This window comes from Perna viridis, chromosome 2 (assembly GCF_037379345.1).
Source record: "Perna viridis isolate PV_CMFRI_1.1 ecotype Kerala chromosome 2, ASM3737934v1, whole genome shotgun sequence".
Classification (NCBI taxonomy): Eukaryota; Metazoa; Mollusca; class Bivalvia; order Mytilida; family Mytilidae; genus Perna; species Perna viridis.
Genome location: NC_142446.1, coordinates 18,866,969 through 18,885,800, shown reverse-complemented (window position 1 = coordinate 18,885,800; position 18,832 = coordinate 18,866,969). Strand labels below are relative to the sequence as shown.

The 18,832-nt window shown below is 34.5% G+C and overlaps 1 protein-coding gene across 1 annotated transcript; it reads right to left on the bottom strand.

Annotated features, from left to right (window-relative positions):
- Positions 1–7,743: 7,743 nt before the first annotated feature.
- On the bottom strand, positions 7,744–16,920 carry LOC148623930 (deacylase AADAC-like). The gene is made up of 7 exons (XM_088566242.1): positions 16,766–16,920; positions 15,779–15,928; positions 15,012–15,122; positions 10,152–10,272; positions 9,867–9,930; positions 8,750–8,871; positions 7,744–8,450 (listed from the first exon to the last, which is right to left on the bottom strand). The coding sequence occupies exons 2-7, from the start codon at positions 15,905–15,907 to the stop codon at positions 7,798–7,800; spliced, it is 1,200 nt and encodes a 399-aa protein (XP_088422368.1). The 5' UTR covers positions 15,908–15,928; positions 16,766–16,920; the 3' UTR covers positions 7,744–7,797.
- Between the last annotated feature and the right edge of the window lie 1,912 nt (positions 16,921–18,832).

Below are 18,832 nucleotides of genomic sequence, written 5' to 3'. Positions count from 1 at the left end.
ATTCAGGTAAGTGACGATTTGCCATGGTTGACGGACTTTTTCCATTTAATTCTTCGACGTGTTTAAAATCAGTCGATAACACTTGAACTTTTAAAAATGTTATATATAATAGCATAGGCTACATGTATGTTACGTGTTGCATTTGTCATCAGATTTTTAAAGCAGAATATATATATATATATACTAGTGGTATAAGTTCATGAAGCCAAGTAATCTGGATTAACAATACCCTGGTTTCTACATCCATTCAATATTGGTATACAAAACGGTCATTGGGAAAGCATATTATTTAATGTTTTTTTTTAAATAGAAAGTACTTGTACCAGAAAGATCTCAATTGTTCTTATACAATAACTGATAACTATACAAAGGAATCTTGTAAAAGAAAAAAAGAACGAATATGATGATACGCAACAAATGCCCCAGCTTATACACTGTAACCTAAATACAGAATAGGAAATACTTTCAGAGATCACCAAGAAGTCTTCAACAAGAGTTAACACACCTTTAAGTAAGCCATATAAAGCCTAGACAACAAAAAAGTAATAAAAGCTACGGAAACATAACGATAACAATTCATCAATAATCAAACTAAATAGTAATATAACGACAGAAAGGCATGTTAATGACCAATATCTTCTGACTTTTGACAGGCGCATAAATTCTGGGGGGGGGGGTGAGTTAGACTAGTTTTGTAACGACTTAACCATTACCCTTTTAAGTAAGGTAAAAAAGAACTAAGTAGTAGTGTCAACCACTAATAGACAAGATTGTATGTAGTACAATACTAAAAAAAAAATACGGCATAAAATGGGACATTAAATGATACCCTGCCACGTTGTGCTGTATTTAATACCAATGGGCACATGATTTGGAACAATTCTTTAATATTCAATGGAAAATAACTCAATTTATCAAAATATTTAGGGGGAGGGTGGTAAAAACGGTCGTATCCGTTGAAACTGAAATTGATCAGTATTTTTATGATACTCGATAAGTACAGAAATATTGAAAAAGATTCAGCAAATTTCTAACATTTCCATGGAAAAACCGTCGACACAAAACTTTTCGGAAAGTACCATATAATACCTCACCACTTCGTGTGACGGGATATAAAATGGGCATGTTTTAACCTAAGGAAACAATTAGAGATATCCACAGTTTTTGCAGTTACTGAAAGCTAGCTCAGAACATATTAAAAAATGACAATACCATCAAAGGCGCCCATGTTTTTCATGGATAAAAAATCCTCATATCTAAGTAATAATAACACTTGTATCAACTTTCATTGAATTCTGTCCAGTATTTTCTAAGGAGAAATATTTGAAAGTAATAGCAACAAGAAAAAGCATTGTAAAAAGGCTTCAACATGGTTAAACAGATTCGCGCCAACATTTAACCACTAAAAGATCTCATCACGTTAAACACTTTATCGCTATTTTGTTTAAAATCCCTTTGATCTTGCTACACGATTATTTTCAATCTTACGCCAGTCGAGTGAGAATGAAAATTGTCGCCAGTTTCTATGTCCTCGCGTGACATTCAATTAACAGCGTACGAATATTTCACGACCCAAATAGCCATCTGTTTGTTTACTGCGTATGAAATAAAGGCTAATTTGTTGCAATATTTTCTAGTCTACAATGGAAGATGATTAAATGCAGTAACTTATCCGATTAGAATGAATAAATCCCAAAATTAATTAACAAATTTTAAACGTGATCGTCATAGTTAACCGATTTTTTTCAAAAAATGTGTATCACAGCTGCACAACATACGTGACGTCACGTAGCAGGTCGCCGAAATAAATGTCTAGAAAGGAAATTTTGCAGTGCTTATAAAACTTACCCCATTCCACCACCTGGGGCACACATCCCAGTTGCTCTGTGGGCAGAGCGCCTAGCCCCCGGCTAGGTTTCTGAGCACCATTTAGTCGCCTTATACGACAAGCTTAGCGCTGCTGCAGGCCTATTCTTTTAACACCCGGACCTGCACGGGGCTGTTTGGAAAGATGCCACGTTCCTCGCACGTTAAAAAACCCTACTGTGGTATTCTCCCGGAGTATGAACCTTAGGCTCCGCAACAGGAGGCTAAATTGCCCGACTCTACCCACCTCTCCTTATTTCTAGTGGCAATCAAAATTTCTCGACCCCATTATCCTTGTGTCCCATCCCATTTTTCATTTCATCATCATTTCATGTTCATTTTATCATGCACTTCATGTTCATCGCCTGAATATAGCTGAAATATTGCTGCTCGGGCGTTGAACCCCAACAAATAAACAAAAATATCTATTTCAAGTAAAGGGAGCCTTGTTTTTCTACGGATCAAATATATCCACATCAGTTCTAGATAGATTACCCTAGGGAACATTAAAACAAAGTTTGGTTCTAATTTGCCTAGTAGTGGCAAAGGAGAAAATTTTTTAATGTGACAACTTACAAATGGCAAAAAAAAACGTCAAAATAGGGAAGTAGCTCCATCATGGCTTAAAAGTTTAACACAAACATTTGACCACAGATAGATCTAATCTCATTGAACACATTAAACTGATTCAGAAGTTGACCAACCACAGCGGGTTTGGAAATATATGCAAAAAAAAACTGCTGTCTGACCCCTATTTTCTATTTTTAGTAGTGGTGGTCATGTTTCGACGGATCAAAAATCCCCACATCAGTTCTAGGCAGAATACTCTAAAGAATATTTATACTAAATTGATCTGTACACGGTCTTTCTCTGTCGAGCATGAATATATTCAAATATTCAGGGGTACATTCAGCCTTTATTAATATCAACACTTCAGACGTTTTACAGTCGTCACCACGATTTGATTGACCGACATGAGATGAGACACACAGATGAGACAAGATATCAGATTCCACGGCTTACATTGATTGACGATTGGCGCTGTAAAATCTAGATTTAACCCACAATTTCGTTTGAAATGCTTGTACTAAGATCAGGACTATTGCGGTACCAGCTGCTCCGGTGGTATAATATCTGTTTTTCCAGATTTATTTTGGACTTGACTTGATTATGGATCGGATTATTGTTTGGTAATTTTGTCGTTACCTTCGTTTACAGTGATTAGTCACACTGTGATACTTTGTTGAATTTAATGATATCGACCTAGTGTGAATTGTTTTTTTTTACGGAACCCATGTGTGACTCGTGTTAGAGCTGCATTATTGTAGCTAGACTATTACCGGATTATACCCAATTTCTACACGATGGACGCAGCTGGCGTTGCATGAACTGTTTCCCATTCCAGAGCACCTGTTGTCACTCACGGTTTTTGTGTATCTTCAGTTTTTATGTGTTATCTATTTTATTCGGTTTGCAACATTGTGTTTGTAGGCAATTAGATTCCTGTTTCCACGATATTTGCTATACCTAATATGAGTTGAAAGCTCAATTATGTATTATCAAGCTCATAATTCTTTTCTTTCAATTAAACGAGGATGTGGTCATCCATCTACATCATCAGATCCATTCGCGGTAAAATAAGGCGTATCAGAGTTCTGAACTAATCAGTACTAAAATTCACTTAGAACAAGCTGGGAAGTTGACTGAGATAATACCTCTACCCGTGGGCTGTGCTGTATGATAGCTAATCAGAAATGACATATTGATCATGGAGTATGGACATGGCATTGAAGTGCAACATTTCTCGATCAACGTGATTTATATAGTACGTGGTATAGATTCCTCATATTTTGTTAAAAATGATTCCAAGTAATCTTCCAAATTCAACGAAGATGATGTTTTCAAAATACTGGGATTTTTTATCGACACAATGTTTGCCCAGTATGGTGGACGCGTTTTTTTTCTCCGATAAACGGTCGGCATTCCAATGGGAACAAATTGTGCTCCTCTACTCGCTGACCTATCCCTTCACTCTTATGCGGCTCACTTTATTGCTGATCTGATTCAAAGAAGGGAATATTATTTAGCCAGACCATTAAATCTTAGTTTCCGCTATATAAATTACTTATTACCTTTAAACAATCCATGTTTCGGGAATTTATACATCGCATCTACCCTAAAAACTTAAGATAATGGATACTAGACATTATGAAGTCAGCCTCATATCTTGGCCTACACTTACAGATCGATGGTTAAGAAAAACTATTGACCAAAATATACGACGAACGCGATGGTTTTTCATTCAGAATTGTCAAATTTCCTTTCATATTTGGCAACATCTCTTCAGCATCTGCGTATGGAGTTTCCATATCACAACTCGTACGTTAAACCAGAACTTTCCTTAAGTACGCAGACTTTTTGTATTGCGGTAAACTTCTTACAACTAGGCTTCTGAAAAAGGGTTATGTTGCAACAGGATTGAAGTCTTTACTACAGAAGTTTTATCATGAACATCGTGGACGTTACGGTGTATCCATCTGCACCATGAGAACCTATTTGTTCAATGTTTTATAGTTTTCCTTTCCTCTTTCCTCTACCCTGGACTTTTTATGAGCAACTCGGCGGGTGTTTCTATAAAAGCAGAAGATGCTTACCCTACCGGTGCATTTGGTTCATGCTTCCAGTTTTTAGTGGAGTCCGAGTTGCTCATTTGCTTTGTACGTATCAATTTGGTTATTTTATGTTCCTTGTTATTTGTATGTTTTCCATACCTAGTCATTGCCCCCTGTATTACATTATATTGATTTCCGCTAGAATCTTAGTTCCTTTAAATACTCTTTAAAATTTTTGTTTAAAGATGCTATAAGAAGGTTAAACGGATGTGTAATTGCATGTAAATCACGCAAAAAAACGCATATTCATGTAATCATAAAAACTTTTCCCGGAACTTTTGCTCGGATCATATCAATAAGGACTTATTGATATGATCCGAGTCTTTTGACCAGTCAGTGTATTTCGTAAAATGTCTAACTATCCGAATTTTCATTAGGAACTGAAAAAAACTTGTGCTTTTTTTTGTGTGTGTGTGTGTGTTGTTGTGATCAGTGATTTAAGAAAACATGCATTGTAATAGCGAAAGTTGATGGAAAGTGTGCCTTTTTATGAAAATGTAACTTTTTCGAAAAAGATGAATATGATTTGACAGTGATATAATAGGGATTAAATGAGACATGGAGCAGCCTGATATAAGACAACGAAGATGACATGGAAAAAAGCAGGAAAAGCTCAATTTTATTTCTCAAACTTCAGTAAGTAAAATAATGTACTCTTCCGGGATGCTTCCTGAATTTAGCCTTTCAGAACTAAGAATAATGGGAAGTGATTTCATATGATTCCTTCTTCTTCCTTCGGATTTCAATATATGCAGACGTGTGTAAAATCTCAATTTCTCTATCGCCTAACATCCCCTTCCGAGTCTTATTGATACCATTCCAATGACATTAGTTTCAGAGTGCATTTAGTCTTTAAAAGTTCTGGCACAAAAATAATTGTATACATGCACACAGACAAATTATACGGCATAGTTTGAATCATTAAGACGTACTTCATATATATTATAAATTTGTAACCGAAACTACCATTAAATTGCTTTGTGCATGTGTTACAGGTAATTGCATGGTTAGATATCAGAATCCAGAATGCCAGAGAGATGCGAAAAGAGATGAGTCTTTAAACTAATAATTGCAAGCCACAAATCGTCTCCAACTCACAGTTGGTGCGCGGTAGATGTCGCAAAAAGTATATAAATGTGCGGTCCGCGGATGTAGAAAGTAAAAAATGCACGTAAATGCTCTGGAGCTTAAAGCGGCAAATTTGGGTTAAAAGCAATTGGAGCATCTTCCGGCCCAGTCAAAAAAAGGTTGAGTGATGTTCTTATTGGCTTAAAAGTTCTAGCAAAAGACAAGCACAAAATAAATGTACACATGCAATTAGACAGCATGACAGCAGTGGCATATACACACAAAAGGCTCCCAGGAGCCTGAATCGCTCACCTGCGTGAATTTTGCCTTTCAATGGCAATACATTTAATAAGATGTTTCCAACAATTTTGACTCAAGACTTTGGTAGGAGTCTTATCATAACGACCATTTCAGCAATTGAAAGTTTCTTTCTACTATCAAAATTTTCAAGATATTGGCTAAAAACAAAAACCGTCATTTTTCCCTTTATAAGGGTAATGACTTTTATCCCTGAAAACTTTTGTAGTCCTAATAATAAGAATCATTGCAACTATTGAAAGAATTTGGCTAAACCAAACGGTTTTGGAGATGTATACGAAAAACTACTCTCTGACATCTATATTCTATTTTTAATAACAGCGGCTATGTTTTTTCACCGAATCAAAAATCCCCGCATCAGTTCTATGACTTAATGGATTGAAACGTAAATTGGGCCACATATAGATCTTATCATGTTGAACACATTTACCCTGTCAGAATTTGGCTAAACCTGAGGGTTTTGGAGATATATGCGAAAAACTACTCTCTGACCGCTATGTTCTATTTTTTTTTTTTTTTTTTTTGCAATGGACCGAAAATCCCCACATCAGTTCTATGCAGGATTCCCTAATGAATACTCATACCAAGTTTGGTTCCAATCGGTCAAGAAGTGTCAGAGGAGAAGAGTTTTGAAAAATTGTTTACGAATGACGACGACGGACGCCATGTCATGGCAATAGCTAAAAAATGGGATGAACACATTCTCCCAATCTTTTGAAAATAATTCAATTTGAGTTTCTGCCTACAAAGAGGGAAATCTCTACCAGCCGAGTACATGCCAGGAATTCTAAATTTTCGAGCGGGCTGGAAACACACGGAAAGCTCAGACAATTGAATATTAAACAAAACTGTGTTCGATCAGATAAACGAGTGTGACCTTTAGAAATAGATTTATTCGCAAATCGCCTAAATGCTCAGTAAACAAGTTATGTCAGTTTGCGACCGGGCCCGTTCGCAGTCCATACCGAAGCGTTTCAGATGATTTTGGGGAACAAAGTGATGAACAAATGTCCTTCTTTCAGTATGACAGACCTTGCCTGAACAGAGTGAGCAGAGAGAAAACGAGCTTGGTCATTGTTAATCCGACTTGACAAACGCACGCGTACTATCCGATGCTATTAGAGATGTCGATATCAGTCCACATTTTCCTACCCCCCCCCCCCCCAAAAAAAAATGCCTTTCATTTCACTCAACTTGGACTGCCAGTACTTCAAAACTTACAAGCTGTGGTTCTCAACCCAAAAAATAATGAAACTGTAAGCTGGAAATCAAGGGGAGCTTTCGAAATATTTCATTGTAGAATCGCAAAGAAATCATACTCAATGAAAATCAATCGACCATATGAGGGGTCTGGAAAAAGAATTACAATAGTTAACATGGTGTCCCTAATATTGATACAATTTTGCTTATACATTATTATACCTCACTTAAGTTCGAGAAATAAAGTAAATTTACAAAGCGCACAGTATGAAATTAAATTTCTATTATACAACTTAAATGTGGTATAATGTTCCATCCCACACATCCAACTTACATGACATTTTTACTAAGCGTATAATTGTATAGTGGTGAAATTGAGAGGAAGTCTAAGAAACAGTGAGCAGAGGCAGGTTTGGGAGATGTTTTTTTTTTTTTTTTTTTTTTTTTTTTTTTTTTTAAATTTGTTTTGTGAATCAGTTCGGTAGTATTGTTGCTACAATCCAGTATAATCTGACTAAAGATATTTTGTCTCATTTATGAGATATGTTTATATCGGTCAATCAAAACTATTTTAAATGTTTTAAGTTTTCAAAATAGCAACAAGCTGAAATGGCGAGAACAAAGAAAAAATATTTTATTTTTTTAAGGTACAAAACTAAACGTTTCGCCATCATTAACTGATATCTTTTATGTAGGATGATAAATGGTCTATTCCTTCCCTATATGAGTCATAAAATGAAAAAATCATGAACCCATGTTCCATCCCATCCCAATGTTTATATACTAATGAATGGTTTATTTTACGTAATCTATACCCCAGTATCATACCCTCATCCCGTAACCCATCATACTCAGCTGTCAACAGATATGTTTTTGGTAGTAGTTTCAACTCCTCGTCTGTCGCCATTAATGGAGCAAAATATGGATTTGAAATTACATTTTCTATTTCTGATGCAACTTTTATATTTTCTTGTGAATTAAAGTCGTCTGGTTGTACTTTATTTTTCCCTGATAGAACACTTGGATCTACCATTCTTCGGTACTTTGTTTTAAATGCTCGTGTTGTGTGAGTATTATTCCAGAAATAACTTAAATAACGCAAATCACCAAAACCATAAAGATTGTAATAAGTAACCATGGCAATCTTTGTGACTGGCGTGTATGTATTTCTCATCGAGAAATCAAACTCTCTGTAGGATGAAAGGTTATAATCCATGGCTTGAAGAGCAGGGTATATCAATCCTTGGAAATTTAATTCTGGTTTGAACTGTTCCTTTCCAAGTTTCAAAGATACTGCCATAGCTAAATTTCCACCTGCACTGTCACCTAAAATAAAAGTTTGCAGATGTTTTAAAATGAATAAGGACGAAAAATCAGTTTGGAACCAACAATCACGTCAGAGATCTAAATGTTAAATTGGGGAAGAGGAAATCACTTATATTATATGATTTACACATGTATTTGTATATGTTAATCAATTATTAGATTGACAATTCTTATGAACACATATACTCACCTCATTCATACATAAATGTCTTGTTGGATTCCAAATATTGGAAATATATCATAAAAGAAAAGAAAAATGTGTCTTCCACAATAAGCAGACTATCATGCATTTTACTTACCGACTATGCCTACTTTAGTTGGATCAGCCCCGAAAACAGCAGCATTATTCAGGAAATACTTGGTTGCTTTCACACAATCATCGAACGCTGCTGGGAAGATATGTTCAGGTGCAAGTCTGTAACTTTAATAGTCAAACAATAGCCAGTTAATTAGCGAAACAAAAAGGAATCATACAAGTATTGAACAATCTGTACTATTATGTTTTGGTGTTCTGAACTTTTTTATTGTTTTGCTGTCATTCTTTTTTCAATATTGTTCGTTGAAAAACTGTTACAGTTGTTCGTTTCATAGGAACAAATGTTATCTGTTATTTTGCTTGTTATTAATATCTTTCCTATTCATCTTATTCGTTAAGAACCCCACCCCCTTGCAGAAAAATCTGTCCGTTTATCTCGTTTTGCATTTTACTTGCGTTTTCTTATTGTTATATTTTTTTCATCTTGAGGGCTAAAATGTGATTAATTCATAAAATAACCTTTACGCTAACCAATAAATGCTATGGTTTTATCAGTTGCGTTCAATTAAATAGTTAAGGCAAATTTATTAGAATGAGATGAAATTGGTATCATAAGCAGTTCATATCTAGCGGAAAAAAGGGAGGGAGAGTATTTTGCATTAAACTCAGAACAATACATGATCTTATCGATGTACGAAAATTTTAACAAAATGTAGAAATTCATTAATCCTAAGAATGTCACATACATTTATATGAGGCCATAAAAAATCTTGGATTTTCATCTAACGTTTTTCTAAACTAGGAGCGGATGTCACTTTTCTCTCTTTCGTCTTTAAAGAATATGTTATAAAGTATAGAAGACCCTTCAAGATGTTCCAATCGGGTAATGAACTCAACTCACATGGGCTATTTCAAGCGTCTAACTGTATCAATAAAAGCAATTATACTCAATTGAATTGATGAAATATCTAATAGGTTTTTCACCCTATTTTGAACATTTTCTGGAAGGAAAAAACAAAATAAATACAAATGAAGCTAAATTTTTGAATGTTCAAATTTTTCACAAGAATCACTAAAACAAAATTGTAAAGTCTAAGTTCTGTTATTACTGACATTTTACAGTTTGTATTTTGCTACCATATAGCCATTGAACTACTTACTCAACTGATAGAATGATTGACCCGGATTCTTTTGCTAAATCTCTTGTAAAAGGATCATATCCATCTGTAATTTAAAACTGTAAATTATAAAACTTGTTGCCTTTGAGCGCAGTGCCAATTTCATCTATATACAAGTATTTAATACATTTCTGTAAGTAAAATATATGTGTGTGTGTGTCTTTACATTATCTCTAAACGTCAAAAATGTTTATATTTCCCCTACGTGATAATTACTATAACTGAATTAGCTCGTGAATTTGGAGAGTAGTATTTTAAATTTCTCACCAACACTTAACAGAGTCCACCCTCCGCCATGTATAAAAACCACAGCAGGTCTTGGTTTCTTAGATGTAGTCTTTGGTGTGTAAATCCTTACTGGTATGCCATCAAAGGACCTGTCAGATGTCTGTGTCAAGCGCAACATGAAATTTCAAACATTTCTATATGTTAATATATATGATGAATCCTGGTTTTGTTAGGATCTCTAAAATGTTTGATGTGTAATAGTATTACTAAGTTTCCTTCTGTAATTCAAATTTCAGATAAAATAATACAATCGCAGTTTTCTTGATAAATAATTGAATTTCGTTTTGATCAAGCAATATTAGGACCAAATATCTTCGACGCAGTTTCCTGTCATCACTCATCACCATATTATGAGAACTAACCAATTTCTAAGCACTTATTTAAGTCATACGTGTCGTTCACTAATTTAAGTCCTTAATGCAATTTCTTATATTACATAGTATATTAGTTTTATTATTTATTTAAAACACACTGGACATTCAGGGAAAGCCATACGAAATAAAACAAAACAACATGAAGTTGCACGCGATGTTATGAAAGATATACCCCGCTCGTGCAGGAAGTTGATGTTGGATCGCTTACAACGCATCTTTATAAAAGAGTAATCAAGGGAACCAAGGTTATAGCGGTAATGAAAAGAAGACTTCAGGGACAAAGACCAGACATGGAAAACTGTCACAACAAAGAACATAAAGTAACTAAAACCATACATACAAAGTAACAAAAGCAAATGAGCAACTCGGACTCCACTAAAAACTGGGAGCATGGACCAGGTGCACCGGTAGGGTAAGCGTCCTCTGCTTTTCATTAAAGTTACTATTTTAGAAAAAAATTATCATCCTACGAACAGTCCCGTTCTAAGTAAAACTATGGTAGGGAAAGAGAGGAGTACTGGATACGCAGACGAGGTACTGCAATACCATACGGATGCAATGACAACATCAAAAGTATAGGAAACATTTCAAGCCAATATAACAATAGCATAAATGTGATGAATTTATTTGACAAAAATCCAAGACATGAAAGAAGTCATGGCCATCGCCACTACACGTCACCTATGTTACATGATGTCTCCATAGATGGTCTCCTTCCTTTCATACAAAAACCTCTTGGACTCACATTAGAACCAAACTTTATTCTATACCTTTCACTCTACTACACTCCCTTTACAAAACAAGTCGAGGACTATGTAAGAAAATGAATAAAACGAGAACAAGAAGACATCGATTCACTGTCAGAGTTGTTAAAGGCCGTGGGGTCTTTAATTTTGAAACGAATGAAAGTTTTAGGTAGGTCAATGAGTGCCAAGGCTACATCAGTTTTCAAAGACCAGGATGTAGCAAAAACATTGTCTACTATACATGACAAGTATGTTGTCGTACCGCAGACAAAACCCAAAACAACATTGTTTTTGTCTGCAAAACGTTTTGCATCCCATGTTTATTATCAGAGGTAGACGTAGAACATAATAGCAGTGATAAGACCTATATTGCTACTACACTCTCCAAAGAAGAGATTGTGGAAAACCATAAATTTATGCTATCCTCTTTTGGTCTCTCTACCAAGCACAATGATTGTGATTTACCGTCTATGATTCCTAAACTCCACAAGAATCCATACAAATAACGTTTCATAGCTGGATCTGCAAAGTGTACCACCAAACCTCTTTCAAAACTTTTAACTTCTTTACTCACAACTGCCAAAGAGGGTCTGCAGTCCTACCACAACACTTTACTCCCGTAGTGGTATTAATTCAATGTGGATCCTGAAAAATTCGGAGACATTCAGTTCAAGACTATTTTCTGAATATAATAGCATTAAAACCTATGATTTTTCAACACTGTATACTTTTATTCCCCATACTCAGTTAAGATCCCGACTTAAAAACATTATACATCGTTGTTTTTCCAAAAAAGATGGTACACCTAGATACAAATACGTATTTCTTGGTAGAGATTCCTCATACTTTGTAAGAAATAATTCCAAATCACCTTCCAAATATACAGAGAAAAATGTTAACAAAATGCTGGAATTTTTAATCGACAACATATTTGTCCAGTGTGGTGGACGTGTTTTTCTTCAACAAACGGTCGGCATTCCAATGGGAACAAATTGTGCTCTTTCACTTGCTGACCTATTCATTCACTCTTATTAGGCTGACTTTATAGCTGATCTTATCCGAAATAAAGAATATCGTTTGGCTAGATCCTTTAATCTCATTTTCCGCCATATATATGACGTATTATCTTTAAACTATCCTAATTACGGGGATTTGATACATCGCATCTACTCCAAAGAACTTGAAATAAAAGATACTACAGACACTATGAAGTCAGCCTCATATCTTGACCTACACTTAGAAATCGATGGTAAAGGAAAACTATTGACCAAACTTTTACGACAAACGTGATGACTTTTCATTCAGAATTGACAACTTTCCTTTCATCTGTAGCAACATCCCTTCAGCACCTGCGTATGGAGTGTTCATATCACAACTCATACGTTATGCCAGAGCTTGCCGAAACTACTCAGATTTTTTGTATTGCGCTAGAACTCTCACAATAGGCTTCTGGAACAGGGTTGTGTTGCTACAAGATTGAAGTCATCACTACAGATGTTTTATGGTCGTCATCATGAACTCGTAGATCGTTATGGTGTATCTATCTGCACCATGAACACTGATTTATTCAGCGGGTCATACTTTTCCTTTCCTCGTTGTCGTAAAAGGTGACTAAATAGTGCTCAGAAATCTAGCTGGAGGCTAGGTGCTCTGTCCACAGAGCAACTGGGATGTTTGCCCCAGGTGGTGGAATGGGGTACCCCTGGCGTGTTACATGTTGGGGTTGTCAGGCTATAATACGGAAAACCTGACTGCAAACCATAGTGGTGCATCTTGTTGGGAAAGATGCCACGTTCCTCGCACGTTAAAGAACCCTGCAGTGGTATTCGATAGGAGATTCGAACCTTTCCGCTTCGCCACAGGAGGCTAAATTGCCCGACCCTACCCATCCCTACCTTTTATCTTGTGGCAATCAAAATTTGTCGACACTGTTGTCCTTGTGTCCATCCCATTTTTCATTTCGTCATCATCGTTTCATGTTCATTTTGTCTTCCATTTCATGTTCATCGCCTGAATATAGCTGAAATATTGCTGCTCGGGCGTTAAACCCCAACTATCAATCAATCAATCATTAGAATCTTTATTTGTATATATAGAGACTAGTCCTACAATGTAAAAGGTTGGAATTCCGTTCCTTCATACCCCAAGCCAAGTCAGAAAAAAGCTTGCCAGACAATCTCTAAAACTGCTGGAGTAATAAATAGACCATCCATTTAGGCCTAAAAATGTTTTCGGTCATATAACTGACCCTCCTTCAGACCCTTCTCAAGAGTTTGTATTTGAAATTAAAAAAAAATAAGTAAAAAGTCTGCGGATTGTCTTCCAGAAAAAAAAGAAGAAATTTGAAAACACAAATGCCATGAGTATGCTCTTGGTCGTGGCTAATCCCTTTTGGGATTCGGCACTGGAGATATATTTTGTTTTGACCACCTCCGTCAAAACAAAAAAAAAAACATCTCAAGCGCCGAACCCCAAAAGGGATAAGGCTGCTGACTAAGTCTATGACATGTTTAACCTTTGCACATTTGGTTTTTATAGTATCTTTATGTCATATTTCATTTCAAAAATCTTAAATGAAAATAATTCCCTATCTACCGACCCTACACAATTTTAGAATAGTGCTCGGAAACATAACATTATTTTTTTCGGCCTTGGAAGTTTCTCATCAATTGACTGGCATACACCAATATCTGTTTTACATGCACTGGAAAGTCTTGATTTTATCCCAAAAAGTATTTTTGCTGGGTCTAAGATTCAGCTAATGCTGTAGGCTATACAATGCGGTATATAGCGTGCATATCTCAAATTGGATCCCTAGGTCACGGATCGACATTAAATCACGTGCAAATGCATTAATTTTAATGAATTTAAGGAATGAACGAGGTCACATGATAACTTTTTTACCCAATACACAATGACCCACATTCAAGGGTTTGGCTATGCCCGGGGACTGTGTAAATGCTTTGATGCTTCGCACCGTCCGTGAGAGAAGACCCAAACCGATAACCAAGGACGTTAAGAAACCTCTCATTCCGTCATGTATTACACATATGAGTGCAAACCGGGTCTAACAGTATTGAGTATATATGTTACCACGAAAACGAAAATTAAGCCAAGTATAGAAACAGTCAGCTGACTGTCAGCGTCACTCATATCGTGCAAATGATTTGCTAACACTGTGTTACGAAACATTTTTTTTTTTTTGAAGATTTTAGTGGTTTATATCCACAAAGACAGTCGAATTATCTCCTTCAAGCAACGATGTTTTAGCTTTATAATTTGAAATAAAGGATGTAATGGATATACGGAAAGTGCTATATTTTTCAACTTTATTGTTATAGTGTCATTTAATCAATTCGACCTAAAATAAGTTTAAAAATTGAAACAAATTTCGGAACAAAGGTTGTATACGGAATTAAAATGAGAAAAAGAAGAAAGACAAAGAGCTTTTTAACAAAGATTTCACAGACGGAGCACAGGAGACTAAGTACAAGATCGCGATACTCACCAACTTGTATAAGATCAGTATTCCAATATACAGACTTCCTATTTGCTCGTCTACCAAAGTATTTTTCATAAGAATTTACATCATTGTTCAAGTTAAATCACCCCCTCTTTAACAGATGAATCATATTTTCGAATTAAACATGCGAAAATACACCCAATTCTTTAAAAAAATGTCTAAATCTGTGTCTGGACTTCATAAAATATTTGATTACCTCTACGTCTAGACTTTTGGGATGAAAGGCTTTTGCTGCTAGTAGAACACTATTTGTACAGATCTTCAAAACATCAAACTTAGAAAAGCCGAAGAATGAACCAATTGTTGCCTGAAAAAAATACGAAACTATATTTTTCCACGTATAATAAGTTTTGATATTTTGATACTGAAAGTGATTTTGATAGTAACATTTTGCCAGCACATTTGGACCTTGCTCATTTTACCAACCCATTATTTGGATATTCACTCTTTGTGGAATTACATTACTCAAATGTAACAAACATTATGATAAATTGACAGTCCAGAACAACAAAACTGATACTTGAGCGAAAAATGCCTAAAGATTCGACTCGTGTACAAAACTAGTAGTTTCGTTAAATCTTTGAGTTTTTGGACAATCTTAATTTTACTTTGGTTATTAATTCTTAACAGTGAATTATCCAATAACTTTTAATTGTTTATTTCTTCTGATTAAAAACTAGTTTAAATCAAACCCTAAAATAAACAATGAATAAAAAAACACGCAATAAAAGAACATTGTATGTATAAATAGTATCCCGAAAATATATTTTTATTATAGTGAAATATGAATGAGCAGTAACTATAACCCAAACAAATGATTTTACTTATTATTAGCTTATTATTATCATGGTTCCGGATCGAGTCTGGAACAAGGTGATTTAGTTTTATTCTTTGAATGAAACTGCATGATGGCGATAGAAAACAGCAAATATTTTCGTAACGTAATACAAAATATCATAATACCACATCGTCCATGATTCTAAGCATAAGAGCAGGTATCCTTTGTTTATTTGATTCTGCGGCTCCATCGGGCAATCGAATGTAGCAATAATTCGCCACCAGTATTAACAGTAATACAATCACCCACTTCATACTGGAAACTTACATATAAACCTGCAACATATAACTGGTAAAGTCATGTCTTACGGTAGTTATGCGCAGTGACTGTAGGTTTCATTCGAGAACTTAAGATACGTACATTAAAATCTGAATATACTTAGCTGATTTTACGGTGTGTTTAATTGTGTAATATTTTTTTTACAGTTTTCAGATTTAAGAAGAGGAGGGTTGTGTGATCACGCCAAAGCACTTTAGCCCCTCTGCATTTTTTGCGCATGTCCCAGGTCAGGGACTTCTGACTCCTGTATGTATTGTTACGTTTTTAATTTCAGTTTACTATTATGTTGCTGGAGCATGATGGGGTAACTTTTTGGCTGTACCTGTGTATAATGTTTTTTTTTTTGGAACCAGCTGCAGCCTGCCCTGTGGTGTGAAGGTTTCATCGTCGTTCATTGAAGACCCATGGTTTGCCTTGAGCTGACATTTTTCTATCCGATGGGGTTTTTGTCTCTGTACATTTTATAGGTGCATTTTGCTTCTTGTGATGTGAAGCCTAATCTCCATAATGATTTTTAAATATACCCCTATCTTGTGAAAACACTGGGATTTCCCATCCTATTTATAGACCCTTCACTTCCGGTGACCAGTACTGCACTGCAAGTCTGCTAACCCCACATGCCATTCTGAGGATTGTGAGCAGACATATGTAGAATCATGCTGATATATAGTCCTCTGCAGGTTAAAGTTAAGGTAAAGTCTAGAGAAGCCATTGAATATTATGAAATTAGCATAGAAGCCTATGAGAAGTGGAATTAGTGGTTTTTAGCCTCATGACGTAGAGAAACTATGTATTCAATTTTTATGTTTTTTTTTTAATTTGATTTAGCTTACCTGTCTAATTTTTCTTACATCCCTGCTTTAGTATAGCGATGATTGTGATATACTATACAACATGTGACTCTGTTATCACTCCTCATAATTTACAAACTTTGTAGATGTGTGTGTTTGATTGTATGGAAAAATCTATGAAGTGTTATCAGTCCTTACTGAATAAACATGAGATAGTAGTGAGTTTTATTGACGAATTGTAAATATTTTGTTTGTATGTTGCTTTTGTGTATCAGTTATGATTATGTTCTACGTAATGTCTAAATTTACGAAAATATTTCGGAATTTTTTTTGTGATTTGTCTTGTTTCCTTAAATTTATGTCTCATTTTTGATTTTTTTAATATTCTTTTATTGGGTTTTGTTGTCTTGCCTTATTTGAATATTTATTGTGATGACGATAGTTTTCATATTCAAATTCATTCTAAAATGTAATTTTTAGTTTTAAATGGTACCTACGACAAGGGCAAATGTTAAAAACCAGATTGTGTTCTTATTTTATTTATCTTAGTATTTCCAAAAGAATTTCAATAGCAATATATAGTATTTTACATATCATTGCTTAGTGCATAACAAGTAAGAATGGACCATATTACCATTGTATCAACAAAAACAACCGAATCTTTATATGAATGTTTATAACAAGCGATAAATTAAAAGCGTATAACCCATGCTTGTTACTTCACAATAAGGGGGTTGTAACTTAGAACACAACGTAATCTAAGTAATACATGTAAGAAGATCAAATTTCTTACACTACCATTCATTGTGTACTAATTTACGACCCACGATGATTAAGATGCTGCAGTAGATGTTACTGTGGTACGAGTTTTAGCCCTACCAAAGGAACGGCAAAATATTTGCTTCGCAAATTCCAAGTTTTAACATTAGAAGTTTCCAGACGTCTTCCTAGCGCCTTGTTGCTCCTTTCTGCATTGAAATTATATGACTTATTAGAAGGTGCTTTTCATTTACTTAAGAACTACATATATATATATATCAAACAGAATGCTGGGTGCAATAATGAATATGTAAGAAGGGGTATCAGAGGGTCATATCTTTATGGCAAGCCAAATTGGACAAAAAAAGAGTATTTTTTAATATTAAAAAAGGATTTTTTAATATTACAATTCATTTTCTAATATTACAAACTAGATTTCTTGTATCACAAAACACTTTTTTAAAAAATCATTTTTAATATTAAAAATTCAATTGATTTTCTAATATTAGAAAATGGGTTTGTTGTATTCAATTACGATTTTTTAATATTAGAAATCATTTTGCAATATTAAAAAACGTGACTGATTTTTGCAATATTGCAAAGTGATTTTCTAATATTACAAATTCATTTTCTAATATTACAAAATGTGTGATGTTTTATAATATTACTAAATCAGGAATTTGTAATATTAGAAAAATGAATTTTTAATATTACAAAATGAATTTCTAATATTAAAAAATCTTTTCTAATATTAAAATAATGATTTTGTAATATTTAAAATTCATTTTCTTATATTACAAAATATTGGTTTTTGTCCACTTTGGCTTGCATATATCTTTTTAGAATATTGACAATAGTAGCTCATAATATCTTACTACCAAGGGAAGATGTTTTTTTTTACGAATGTATCTTCATTATATGTAATGTCACCATAGGCAAATAAACAGAAGGCACGTTTTATTGGTAAAGAACCAACAAATCAGAAAAAATCAAAAGACGTTGTACTGAGTGAAAACTCGTCTCCATCCAGTTAAATTGACAATGAAATAATGGTTTACTTACAAAATTGATATGAAAAAGTCATCATCTTCTATGTTTGGGAAGGGTTTATTTACCCCTTTCATGTAATGAAATCAAAATGTGCCAAATTGTGCTCTTATGAACAACGAGCGTTTGTACGTTTAAAAACCCAGTGCTTCAAGGGTACCATATCTTCTAGCTTCCGTGTCATAGTGGCATACGTATGGTCTTAACACGTAAATGGCCTATTTTTTAACAATAACGATAATAAATTATCTAACTATAATTATGTTTGAATCATTATTTTATTAAAAGACTTTTCTAGAACAA

Bases quoted from the DNA above. Each gene is read 5' to 3' on its own strand.
- LOC148623930 (XM_088566242.1), bottom strand. From the start codon at position 15,907: ATGAAGTGGGTGATTGTATTACTGTTAATACTGGTGGCGAATTATTGC. The intron at 9,931-10,151 runs GTGAGAAATTTA...TTTAAATTACAG, and splicing joins GTGGACTCTGTTAAGTGTTG to ATGGATATGATCCTTTTACA. The intron at 8,451-8,749 runs GTAAGTAAAATG...CTTTTATTTTAG, and splicing joins AACTAAAGTAGGCATAGTCG to GTGACAGTGCAGGTGGAAAT.